The sequence below is a fragment of the Elephas maximus genome, chromosome 2 (assembly GCF_024166365.1).
Source record: "Elephas maximus indicus isolate mEleMax1 chromosome 2, mEleMax1 primary haplotype, whole genome shotgun sequence".
Classification (NCBI taxonomy): Eukaryota; Metazoa; Chordata; class Mammalia; order Proboscidea; family Elephantidae; genus Elephas; species Elephas maximus.
In genome coordinates this window covers 12,580,267-12,593,528 of record NC_064820.1, presented here as the reverse complement: position 1 = coordinate 12,593,528, position 13,262 = coordinate 12,580,267, and the positions used below count along the sequence as shown (strand labels likewise).

Below are 13,262 nucleotides of genomic sequence, written 5' to 3'. Positions count from 1 at the left end.
TAAATATTGACTCTTCCAGTCAGTTGCCCAGATAGCTTTCTTCCAAATTTCTTGGCATAAAGGAGTGAACACTTACAGCACTGCATCCATTTGTTGAAACATCACAATTGGTATTTCATCAATTCCTGGAGCCTTGTTTTTGGCCAGTGCCTTCAGTCCATCTTGGACCTCTTCCTTCAGTACCATCAGTTCCTGATCATATGCTACCTCCTGAAATGGTTGAATATTTAATACTTTGTGTCATTTAATATTTTCCCTGTAGAATCCTACGGTATTGCAACTAAAGGCTTAAACTTTTTCTTCAGTTCTTTCAGCTTGAGATATTCTGAGTGTGTTCTTCCCTTTTGGTTTTCTAACTCCAGGTCTTTGCACATGTCATCATAATACTTTACTTGTCTTCTCGAGCTGCTCTTTGAAATCTTCTGCTCAGTTCTTTTACTTCAGCATTTCTTCCTTTCGCTTTAGCTACTCAACATTCAAGGGCAAATTTGAAAAGACCAAAAAGGAAGTCAAAAGAGTCTCTGAAAGTTACTCATCAGGATTTAGGACTTACATAAACACTAAGCAATAAAAGTGTTTGAATTCTTATCACTCTGCTACTGATTGCATCTTGATTGCATTTTAACGACCTTTGGTAACCACAATTCTTCTGATCTTTGCTAGATTATACCCGAAAGATTATCTGGCCTCTGTGTACCTAGAGAATGTTGCTCTGTTTTTCCATCTGGCCCTGATTCACGAGGGAAGCTTAGTGGCTCTGAGACCAGAGGAACATGACCCCCAGGACTACCATGACCTTGGACTTGGGCTTTTCACTATCTCTTGCTAAATCTCGTCATGTTCCACTGAAGAGTTGAGGTGGTTTGTAAAATAAAAATATAAAATTTTATATTTTTATATATATTCTATATAATAGATAATTAATATATACACAGGCAGTCCCCGATTTATGTATTTGAGTTACGACAAGCCACACTTACAACTATCCTTTTTTATGATGTGTGTTTTTTATGTACGTATGTATTAAAATATATCTAAGTTTAAATGTAATGTTTCCAACCCTTGAAAACAAATGAAGATTGGATTTACACAGACACTGATAATAAAAGGCAATAATCATGAAAAAAAAAAAGGTATTTGTCTTCTATATGAACTACATGAAGAAGGACAGGGCATCAGGATTGGAGGAAGACTCATTAACAACCTGCGTTATGCAGATGACACAACCTTGCTTGCTGAAAGCGAAGAGGACTTGAAGCACTTACAGATGAAGATCAAAGACCACAGCCTTCAGGATGGATTACACCTCAACATAAAGAAAACAAAGATCCTCAAAACTGGACCAGTGAGCAACACCATGATAAATGGTATCTTCTATGTGGAGTGGCACCTTGTGAGTATAGAAGGATGGCTAAGGCAGAAGTATTGAAATGGTAAATACACCTGACTGTGCTCTTGCTTTTTTCCCTCTCCAGGAGCATTTATGATCCCGTTCCTCATCCTGCTGGTGGTGGAGGGGATCCCGCTGCTATACCTGGAGTTCGCTATTGGACAGAGGCTACGGAAGGGGAGTCTGGGCGTCTGGAGCTCCATCCATCCAGCACTGAAGGGCCTAGGTGTGTGTGGGCCACCACCGGGCTCAGGACTTGACCTCAGGCATTGGTTTTCCTCCTCGCCCCTTGCCCTGTCCGTTTCCAGGGAGAGGATACTCCCAGGGTTGGTGCCTCCTCCCCACCCAAGACCCGAGGTCTTTGGAAAACTCTTTTTAGAATGTTCTGGAGTATAAGCTGCAGTATCCAGCCAGGGCCACTCCTGGTCACCAGTAACCAAGGCTACCAGGAGCCAGTCTGGTCTGCAGAGGCTGCCTAGGGTCCTCTAGAGGCCCAGGGCATGGGGGTCTCGACACAGAGGGACCCAAGTGCCCACACTCCCCTCCAGACAGGATGCAGCAAGGGTCATAGAGGTCACCTGAGGGCACTGGCCTCTGAGGGAGGCTGCTCTGCTTCCCTCAGCGGGCAGCTGCACACTGATCCAGCTCCATACGTGGTCACTCTTTTACAAAACTGGTGAGCCAGAAGGGACCCCAGACGTGGCCTCCCCAAGAGGACATGGTTGGTGAGAACCACCGGGGCGGGGGGGGACGTGGGAAAATATCCCCAGAGGTGGGAGGCAGAGTCCATTAAAAAGGGATTCGCTTCCAGCCAAGGTATCTACCCACTTTCCCAGCTGAGGCCCAGGCCACAGTCAGACCCAGGGCAGTTCACAACACCCCTTTCTTTTCAGTTTTCAAGGTCTCCTCTCTCTGACTGTCTCTGTCTCTCTCTGTCTCTGTCTCTTTGTCAATCTTTCTGTGTCCTTTCTCTCTGTCTCTGTCTCTTTGTCTCTGTCTCTATCTCTGTCACTTTATTTCTGTCCTCTCTGTCTCTATTTCTGTCTCTGGTTCTCTCTCTGTCTCTCTGTTTCTGTCTCTGTCTCTCTGTCGATCTGTCTGTGTCCTTTCTTTCTCTCTGTCTCTGTTTATATCTGTTGCTCTCTCTACCTCTCTGTCACCCTCTGTCTATCTCTCTGCCTCCTTTTTGTCTCTCTGTCTCTATCTGCCATTCTGTCTGTGTCCTTTCTCTCTGTCTCTGTCTCTCTCTGTCTCTGTTTCTGTCTCTGTCTTCAGTGCCTGTCTATCTGTGTTACTCTATCTCTCTGTCACTGTCTCCATCTCTCTCTCTCTATTTCTCTCTGCCTTTCTTTCTCTGGCTGGATGTCACAGCCACAGTGACCGCCCAACCCTATCACATCCCATGTTCTCAAAGCTGCAGTTTCCCCAACTGCAAAGGAGTGGAAGCCACTCCACCCACACGTGTGGCTGCTCTTGGGGTGACTCTGGGGGTGGTTCCCAAAGTCTGCTCTGTGCAGTTCCTTAAATCCCATTGCCCTCCCTCCCTGTGTGTCCCAACAGAAGGCAATCTCATTCTGCTGTTGTGGTTGGCCCCCTTTGCTGGAGTGGAGCCCCTCTTCCCAGGGTCAGGGACACGCACAACCCTGAGAAGGGGACAGGCAGGCAGCATATGGGGGCAGCAGTCCACCTGACCTCACTCCTCCCACAGGCATAGCCTCCATGTTCGTGTCCTTCATGGTGGGCCTCTACTACAACACCATCATCGCCTGGGTCATGTGGTACTTCTTCAACTCCTTCCAGGAACCCCTGCCATGGAGCGAGTGCCCTCTCAATGAGAATAGGACAGGTGAGCCCTGGCCCAGGGGAACTGCCACGCACCTCCCACCCCGCCTCACCTGACTGGTATCACATGTCAACACACGTGACCAACACTTGTCATGAATAAAACCAAAACCAAAGCCGTTGCCATCAAGCTGATTCCGGCTCATAGACACCCCATATGGCAGAGTAGAACTGTCCCATAGGATTTTCTTAGCTGTAATCTTTACAGAAGTAGATCACCAGATATTTCTTCTGTGACACCATTGGGTACGTTGGAACTGCCAACCTTTTGATTAATAGTTGAGCACAAACCATCCATACCACCCAGGGACCTAGTTACCCTAAGGAGCCCTGGCGGTACAATGATTAAGTGCTCAGCTGCTAACTGAAAGGTCAGTGGTTTGAACCCACCAGCTGCTCCACAGGAGAAGAGACTCGACAGTTTGCTCCTATAAAGATTTCAGCCTAGGAAACCCTATGGGGCAGCTCTACTCTGTCCCATAGGGTCACTATGAATCAGGATTGACTTGACAGCACACAACAACAACAGTTTTTTTTTTTTTTTAATTCAGATTGATGTAGATCAGTTTTGACAAAGACCAGGGCACCTCTAAGGCCAACAGGGCTTTTTTAAAAAAATTACAGTGCAAGGAAAAAAAAAAAGGTGGGCTTCCTAGCTCAAGGTGGAATGGTGGCTTGAAGGAGGTCATTCCAAATGGAAATGGGTAGGAACTTCTCTGCCAGGTAGATCCCCCCTCCACCCCAGCACATACCTGTGCCCACCTGCTTGGGGCAAAGCCCGGCCAATGGTCCTGCAGGTTCCACCAAAACCCTCTCCTTCATGGGCTCATGCAGTAAAGATTTGCTACCAACATTGGGTATGGGTGTTCTGGGGACATCCATACCTGCTCCAGGTGGACAGTGTTGCTCTGTGCCCTCAGAGCAGGTAATGTGATCATCTACCATCCATTGCTTCCTTCTGGAGCCACTTTCTTTGCACAGACAGGGAGCTTGTGCCCCTCACCATCCTGGCCCTTCTGGGACCCCTTACCCAGGAAAGTGGGGATGAGGGCAGATCCTTAGTTGCCGCAGGGGCGGGGGGAGGGGGCACTAGACCTGAGCTGAAGTGGCAGCTCTTCACATGTTTGTGTCAGAATTTGAATGGCCTGTTTTGTGACCACCGATCCCACAAGCACAGAGTGAATAATGGTTTTTTTTTTACTGCACAGATCCCTCCAAGACTTAACTGAGGCTCAGGGTTGCCAAATTTGGCCCCTTTGGGGGAAATGCACAACAAAATTTTACATTCTAATGGACCGCAGACTTTCCGGAGCTATGGAGGCTAGATGAACCCTGAAACCATTGCCCTGAGATCATCTTTAAACTTTAAACCAAAAATATCCCCTGAAGTTGTCTTGAAATCAAACATGTGTTGTTGTTAGGTGCCTTTGAATCGGTACAGAAAGAAACACAGCCTGATCCTGTACCATTCTCACAATCATTGCTATGTTTAAGCCCGTAGTTGTAGCCGTTGTGTCAATCCATCTCATCGAGGGTCTTCCTCTTTGTCGCTGACCTTCCACTTTACCAAACATGATGTCTTTCTCCAGGGACCGGTCTCTGCTGATAACCTGTCCAAAGTATGTAAGATGAAGTCTTGCCATCCTCACTTCTAAAGAATATTCTGGCTGTACTTCTTCCAGGACAGATTTGTTTGTTCTTCTGGGATTCCACTGTATGTTGAATATTCTTCTCCAACACCACAATTCAAATGCATCAATTCTTCTTCCATCTTCCCTATTCACTGCCTATCTTTCACATGCATATGAGGCAATCAAAAATGCCAAAACATGAGTCAGACACACCTTAGTCCTTAAACTGACACCTTTGTTTTTCAACCCTTTAAAGAGGTCTTTCCCAGCAAATATGCCCAATGCAATATATTGTTTGATTTCTTGACTGCTGCTTTCATGAGCATTGATTTTGAATCTAAGTAAAATGAAATCCTTGACAACATCAATCTTTTCGCCATTTATCGTGATGTTGCTTATTGATCCAGTTGTGAGGATTTTTGTTTTCTTTGCATTGAGGTGCAATCCATACTGAAGGCTGTGGTCTTTGATCTTCATCCGTAAGTGCTTCAAGTCCTCTTCACTTTCAGCAAGCAAGATTGTATCATCAGCAAATTGCAGGTTTTTTATGAGGCTTCCTCCAATCCTAATGCCTTATTCTTCTTCATATAGCCCAGCTTCTCGGATTATTTGCTCAGCATACAGATTGAATAAATATGTTGAACAGATACAACCCTGACACACACCTTTCCTGACTTTAAACCACACAGTATCTCCTTGTTCTGTTCAAATGACTCCCTCTTGGTCTATGTACAGGTCCCACATGAGCGCAATTAAGTGTTCTGGAATTCCCATTCTTTGCAACGTTATCCGTAATTTGCTATGATCTACACAGTCAAATGCCTTTGTGTAGTCAACAAAACACAGGTGAACATCCTTCTGGTATTCTCTGCTTTCAGCCAACATTCATCTGACATCAGCAAAGATAGCTCTGGTTCCACTTCCTCTTCTGAATCCAGCTTGAATTTCTAGCAGTTCCCTGTTAATATACTGCTGCAACTGCTTTTGAATGATCTTCAGCAAAATTTTACTTGCATGTGATGTTAATGATATCGTTCGGTAATTTCCACATTCTGTTGGATCACCTTTCTTTGGAATAGGCATAAATATGGACTTCTTCCAGTTGGTTGGCCAAGTAGCTGTCTTCCAAGTTTCTTGGCATAGAGAAGTGAGAACTTTCAGTGCAGCACCCATTTGTTGAAACATCACAATTGGTATTTTGTCAATCCCTGGAGCCTTGTTTTTCTCCAATGCCTTCAGTGCAGCTTGGACTTCTTCCTTCAATACTATCAGTTCTTGATCATATGCTGCCTCCTGAAATGATTGAACATCTACCAATTCTTTTTGGTTCAGTGACTATGTATTCCTTCCATCCTCTTTTGATGCTTCCTGCTTCGTTTAATATTTTTCCCATAAAATCCTTCAATATTATGACTCAAGACTTGAATTTTTCTCTTCAGTTCTTTCAACTTGAGAAATGCCAAGGGTGTTCTTCCCTTTTGGTTCTCTAACTCCAAGTCTTTGCACATTTCATTATAATACTTTACTTTGTCTTCTTGTGCCACCCTTTGAAATCTTCTGTTCAGCTCTTTTACTTCATCATTTCTTTCATCCTCTTTAGCTGCTGTATGTTCTTTCAATAGCAACTTTCAGAATCTCTTTTTGTATTCATTTTGTCTTTTCTTTCTTTCCTGCCTTTTAATGACCTTTTGCTTTCTTCATGCATGATGTCCTTGATGTCATTCCACAAATCACCTGGCCGTCAGTCATCAGTGTTCAATCAGTCAAATCTATTCTTGAGATGATCTCTAAGTTCAGGTGGGATATACTCAAGGTCACATTTTCACTCTTGTGGACTTGTTTTAATTTTCTTCAGCTTCAGTTTCAACTCGCATATGGGCAATTGATGGTCTGTTCGGTATTCAGCCCCCCACCTTGTTCTGACTGATGATATTTGGCTTTTCTTTAATCTCTTTCCATAGATGTAGTTGATTTGAGTCCTGTGTATTTCATTCAGTGAGGTCCCCATGTATAGTCACCATTTATATTGTTGAAAAAAGGTATTTGTAATAAAGAAGCCATTGGTCTTGCAAAATTCCATCATGAGTTCGCCCTAGTTGTTCATAACACCAAGGCCACATTTTACAACTACCAATCCTTCTTCATTTCCAACTTTCACATCTCAATCATCAGTAATTATCAATGCATTTTGATTGCAAGTTTGGTCAATTTCAGATGGCAGAATTTGATAAAAATCTTCAATTTCCTCATCTTTGGCATTACTGGTTGGTGTGTAAATTTGAATAATTTATTAACTGGTCTTCCTTGTAGGCATAACAGACATTACCCTACCACTGACAGCATTGTACTTTTCAGGGTAGAGGTTGAAATGTTCTTTTTCATGATGAATGCAACACCATTCCTCTTCAATTTGTCATTCCCGGCACAGTACACTGTCTGAATCAAAATGGCAAATACCAGTCCATTTTAGCTCACTAATGCCTCAGATATGGATCTTTATGTGTTTCATTTAATTTTTGATGAATTCCAATTTTCCTAGATTCATATTTCGCACATCCCACATTCCCTCTTCTCATTTCAAGTCACACACATCAGCAAATGAAGGTCACAAAAACTTTACCCTATCCACATCATTAAGGTCGACTCTACTTTGAGAGGAGTTCTGGTGGCACAGTGGTTAAGTGCTTGGTTGTTAACCAAAATGTTGGCAGTTCAAATCCACCAGTTGCTCCTTGGAAACCTTATGGGGCAGTTCTACTCTGTCCTATAGGGTCACTATGAGTCCAAATCAACTCAGTGGCAGTGGGTTTGGTGTTTTTTGTTTGTTTTATTGGTTTCTACTTTGAGAAGGCAGCTCTTCCCCATTGGTGTTTTTAGTGCCTTCCAACCTGAGGGGCTTATCTTTCAGCACTATGCCAGACAGTGTTCTGCTGTTATTCATAAGGTTTTCACTGGCCAATTTTTTCAGAAGTAGACTGTCAGGTCCTTCTTCCTAGTCTGTCATAATCTGGAAGCTCCACTGAGTCTAGAAGCTCCACTGAAGTCTGCCCATTATGGGTGACCTTGCTGGTATTTGAAACACAATCAGCATAGCTTCCAGCATCACTGCAAGGTGCAAGCCACTACAGTTCAACAAACTGACAATTAGTAAAAACGGTCTGTCTTGAGCACTGTGCTCTTTTAAAGATCAATCTGTATGGGATCAAATTGACCAGCAAATCGAAAGTTTAGACGGGAAATAAAGGGAGCAGTGTGAGTTTATGCCAATGCAAAAGGAACAAATCTGAAAAGAAGGATAAAAATGGTTGCACAATTGGGAGAATAATCAATGTCACTGAATTGTACACGCACAAATGTTGAGTTAGTGTATGTTTTGCTGTATATGGAGCCCTGGCGGCAAAGAGGTTAAGAGCTCAGGCTGCTAACCAAAAGGTCAGCAGTTCCAATCTACCAGTCCCTCCTTGGAAACCCTATGGGACAGTTCTACCCTGTCCTATAGGTTCGCTATAAGTCAGAATCGACTCAAAGACACACAGCAACAACCACTGCTGTGCATATTTTCAACAATAACAAAGTTTTTAAAACAGCACCTTTGGGTCAGAAAAAGACAAGTCCTAATCCCCCCTACCCCCTTATGATACCTCTGTTCCACTCTGGGACTGCTCAGGGCATTTTTCCCATCTCTGAGGTGGAGTGGGGGCATCCTGGATTAGACTGATCCCCTCTTAGAAAGGTCACAATGCAGTCCATGAGTCTTGAGAGTTATCAAGGACCTGGGACCTGTGTGGTGGGAATGAGGTGAGTTGAACAGAGTGGCCCAGTGCAGACCCTGGAGAGGGAATCCCCAAGTCTCTAGCAATCTCCCACATTGCTGAGCATCTTGTCCATGGACTGCCTCCTAGATACACCTGTGTGGGGCTCCCCATGGACTGGAGCCCGAGGGAGAAAGAAGGTCAGCAGAGGTCCAGTGGGTGCACCTCATGCTTGGGGCAGATGTCTTTTCACAAAGTGTGTGTGGGTGTGTGTATGTGTGTGTGGGTGTGTGTCCACAAGCATGTTTGTATGCACACAGATGTGCATGTGAGCGTGTGTACACAAAAGCATGCATGTGTACACACAATGCACATGTGTCATTTTGCACATGTGTAAACATGTGTAAACATGTGTGCATGAACAGTGCATTGTGTGCACACATGCTTGTACATGTGTGCATGTGTGTGTGCACATATGCCCCTGGTGTCATGCCCTCATGGAGGTGGGCCACCATCTCCTCCAGCTCAGAGGCCCCGTGGCTGCCATCCTCCTTCCATCTTTGGCATTCTTCGTAACCAGTAACTGAAGTGTGCCAACGCTCGTGTCTCCTGCCAGGCTACGTGGACGAGTGTGCCAAGAGCTCCTCCGTGGACTATTTCTGGTACCGAGAGACACTCAACATCTCCACATCCATTGACAACTCTGGCTACATCCAGTGGTGGATCCTGCTCTGCCTGACATGCGCCTGGAGCTTGCTCTATGTGTGCACGATCCGCGGGATCGAGACCACTGGGAAGGTAAGGGTGGGGACCTGTGCTTGGGCAGCCCTCCCCATGGCATCAGAGCCCCTGAGTGCTGACCCTGAGTGTGGCTGCAGGGACACCGAATGCACGGGGGAGGTGAGGAGGGACCCATAACTGTGACGGCTCTTGGTGGTTGCTCTAGACCCTGGCTGTACCACTGAACATGGTTGGGCAGTCCCAGAGCCAGCACACCACCAGTCCCCTCCGCCAGCTGCCTCTGCTCTCAGGCTAGCACGTGGCTTCTCTCTGGAAGGAGCCCATCCACCAACCTTCCCCAGGACTGGATCACCCTGTCTGGAGGCCCAGGGACCTCGGTGCTGACCAAGACTGCTTTCAACCACAATACTTTAAAAACTATGCACAACAATGGTCTAATTGGAAAGAGTTAAATTTAAAAAAGAAAAGGGTGGAAATGAAGAGGCTAAATCTTTTTGTGGGAAGCTCAAGCCCCATTTGATTCAGGAGAGGCTGCAGAGGGCAGAGTCCTCATGATCAAGGCCTTTCCCAGTTTGGGCTGGTCTAGGGAGAGGCCTAGGGCTCTTCACTTCCCTCCCCCTCACTAACCCTCTCCCACACGGCCTCCCCTCCCCCCGCAGGCTGTGTACATCACCTCCACGCTTCCCTACATTGTCTTGACCATCTTCCTTATCCGAGGCTTGACCCTGAAGGGCGCCACCAAGGGCATCGCCTTCCTCTTCACACCAAACGTGAGTCCCCTTCATCTGTTCCAGGGCCCGGCACTGAAGAACCAGGCTCATTGGGGCTCCCCTGCGCCCTCCTCTGGCTTAAGACCAGCTCTGTCTGTAGTTGAGTGCAGCCTGCTCCCGGCCAGTGCCAGGGTTGAGGCTGTCACCTGGGGCACAGGAAAGGGGGCAGCCTGTCCCATGGGGCAGGCAGGACCACTTATCCCTAGATACATGACATATCATACTGTGATATGACTTCACCCTTTGGTGTGTGGACATCACCCCACCTCCCATAGGGAAGAAATCAGTTTCCACCTTTAGGGGGTGCTCTCTGTCATGACCACTCCCTCAATAGCCTTGGCTCTGCTCCCTGGTGGGCAGGCCCTACTCCCCTGACCCGTGCTTTGGCCCACCCCTCTTCTGTGGCCGCAGCTGCCTCCTCCGGGGAGAAGCAGGAGCATGGACTACCCCTCCGTGGTTTTCCTGTGGCCCAGAGGTGCAGAGCTGGGGGAGGTGGTGTACTGAGCTGCCAGGGCTCAGTGAGTGTCTGCTTGGCGCACAGGTCACGGAGCTGGCCAACCCGATCACCTGGTTGGACGCGGGAGCCCAGGTGTTCTATTCCTTCTCCCTGGCCTTCGGGGGCCTCATCTCCTTCTCCAGCTACAACCCGGTGCAGTGAGTATGTGGGACAGAGCTCTGCAGGCAGCCTTATGGGGCAGGGACTGGAGAAGGCCCTCTGGTTCCCTGTGCCTCAGTTTCCCTATAAGCACAGAGAGAGTGACCAGGCCTGGTGGAATTCTGCTCTGAGGATGAAAAGGAGAAGTGCTGGGAAAAGCACAGCTAATTTTGCTAATGTCCATTGTCATCGTCATTGCCTGCCATTCCATCCCAGGGCTTGTCCCTCCTAAACCAGAGAGCACAGTACTTGGAAGAAAGTGCAGGAATTGGCACCGGCCAAAGCACATTGTGGCAGCTAGAGGGCCCGTTGACAACCAGCAGCCCTTCTTGCCTCAGGCCAGGCTGGAGCAGGTCCCCCTCCTTCCCTTCCTCAGCTCCTCCCCTGCTTCTCAGCAACACCCCACTGGCCCCCTGCAGTCACCTGTGGACCAGGGCCCTGATCCCGTCTGATTGTATCACTACCCTGCTCACCAGCCTCCCCTGCCTCCCAACACCACCGGAGGAAGTGCCCAAAACCTCACTGCCTCCCAAGGGCTTCCAGGAGAGACGCAGTTCCAGTCAGCTCATTTTACAAGTATTTATTGAGCACTTACTGTGTGCCCAGGCTGGTCATCAGGGACCCAGAGAAGGAAGGCTCTATCTGCAGTTGGCTCACTGTCCCAAAGAGAGATGAACGAGCCTGAGGAATAAGCAAATACCATGTCCAAGGTAGATAGAATGAGGGGACCTGGAGGGGGAAGATCGTCGGTTTGATTTGAGCAGAGACTCAGATGGAGGAGGAAACAGTGCAGACACCCCCGCAGGCCAGAGAGGACCATGTGAATGGTGTGGCTGCTGTAGTGAGCAGAGGTGAGGCTGTGAGGTGAGGTGTGACCTGGGGAGTGAGCAGGGGTGAAGTTATGAGGGTGAGATCCGGCCTGGGAGGTGAGCAGGGATGAGGCTGTGAGGGTTGTATGATCCAGAAGGTTAGTAGGGGTGAGGTTGTGACAGTGAGATGTTACCCAGGAGGTGAGCACAGGTGAAGCTGTGAGGAGAGGGTGTGACCCAGGAGGTGAGCAAGAGTGAGATTGTGAGGGTGGTATGATCCAGGAGGTGAGCAGGGGTGAGGTTGTGAGAGTGGTATGATCCAGGAAGTAAGCAGGGGTAAGGCTGTGAGGGTGGTTGTGAGGAGGTGAGTGAGGATCTGGGAGGTGAGCAAGGAGCCATCCAGGGCATTGAAGACAAGACTCCTCGTGAGGTAGGGGCCAAGGAGAGACCCAATCAGACTTGGTGCTTTAAAAGATCCCCCGAGCTGCCATGGGGGAAGGTACCAGAAGCAGGGCCCTGAGGAGCGCTCTGCAGTGTCCTGACCAAGAGAGGGTAGTGGCCAGAGCAGTGGCCGTGTAAGGCCCTGGTCCTCTGATTTTCTAGGGCGTTGGACAAGACAGAGCCAAGGGTGACTGGCTTTTGATGGAAGCAGCCAGAAGGATGGTATTAGCATCAACTGGCATGGGGAGAGCTGGTTGGGGTCAGGCGTTCAGGGGAGGTCAGGGATTGTGCTCAGGAGGCACAGAGCTGGGGATGCCGTTAGAGGCTGGGTGGAGAGCAGGGTCAGCCATAGCGTTGAGACTGGAGCTCTGGGGAGGAACAGGCAGGAGATTCTCTGTGGAGTCTCCAGACGCAGTAGCCCAGAAGCCTGAGGCTGAGTGAGGCTACAGTAAAGGGGTAAAAAAAAAAAAAAGAGGAAGGGGTAAGGGGGCAAGAAATCAGAGCAGCGAATGAGACAGAGCAGGCATGGCACTGGAGTGGGAGACCCACAGAGTGGGGGTCTGGGAGCCACAAACCCATGGACTGGGAAAGAGGAACATGGCTGGGAAGAATCCAAAGACAGGTCAGGAAGATGACACACAGGGAGGTTCAGGTGACCTTGCTGGGAGTTTCTGAGGAGAGGCGGGGTGGCAGCTGAGAAAATGAGCCCAAGCCCCAGGCCAGTGTGCAGTGGGTAGCAGGGGCCACGGGGCCAGCCTGAGTCCTGGGTTTGCACCCTGCTGTACCACATACCAGCTCATGGCCCAGTCGGAGATCTCCAGGGACCAGGCCTTGATGCCCCATCTAGAATGTGCTGCTCTGGCTGTGTGCCTTTGCCTCTGTGGAGCTCCCACCTGGGTCACTTTGAGGAGCAGGAGCTTGACCTTGCTGCCTCCTCATTAGGAGCCCCTGGGTGGTACAAACAGTTAATGCTCTCGGTTGCTAACTGAAGCACTCTCAGTTGCTAACTGAAAGCTTGGACGTTTGAGTTCACTCAAAGGTGCTTTGGAAAAAAGGACTACTTCCAAAAAATCAGCCTTTGAAACCCTATCGAGCACGTGGGGTCACCATGAGTCGGAGTCAACTTGATGGCAACTCTTTCTTGTTTTAGTTTTGTTTTCTGCCTTTGCGTTCAGAACGCCTGTGCCTGGTAAAACCCTCAGGGCCCATGCACCCATAAGGCCATCTTTGC

General features: G+C 48.1%; 1 protein-coding gene across 1 annotated transcript in view; it reads left to right on the top strand.

Moving 5' to 3' along the window:
* The window catches only part of SLC6A19 (solute carrier family 6 member 19), a 43,140-nt gene that overhangs the window by 16,250 nt on the left and 13,628 nt on the right, over positions 1 to 13,262 (top strand). Inside the window, exons 2-6 of the mRNA XM_049861047.1 lie at positions 1,476 to 1,616; positions 3,099 to 3,236; positions 9,232 to 9,413; positions 10,016 to 10,126; positions 10,668 to 10,780. Of these exons, the coding sequence (XP_049717004.1) occupies positions 1,476 to 1,616; positions 3,099 to 3,236; positions 9,232 to 9,413; positions 10,016 to 10,126; positions 10,668 to 10,780 (685 nt within the window). The remainder of the gene's footprint in view (positions 1 to 1,475; positions 1,617 to 3,098; positions 3,237 to 9,231; positions 9,414 to 10,015; positions 10,127 to 10,667; positions 10,781 to 13,262) is intronic.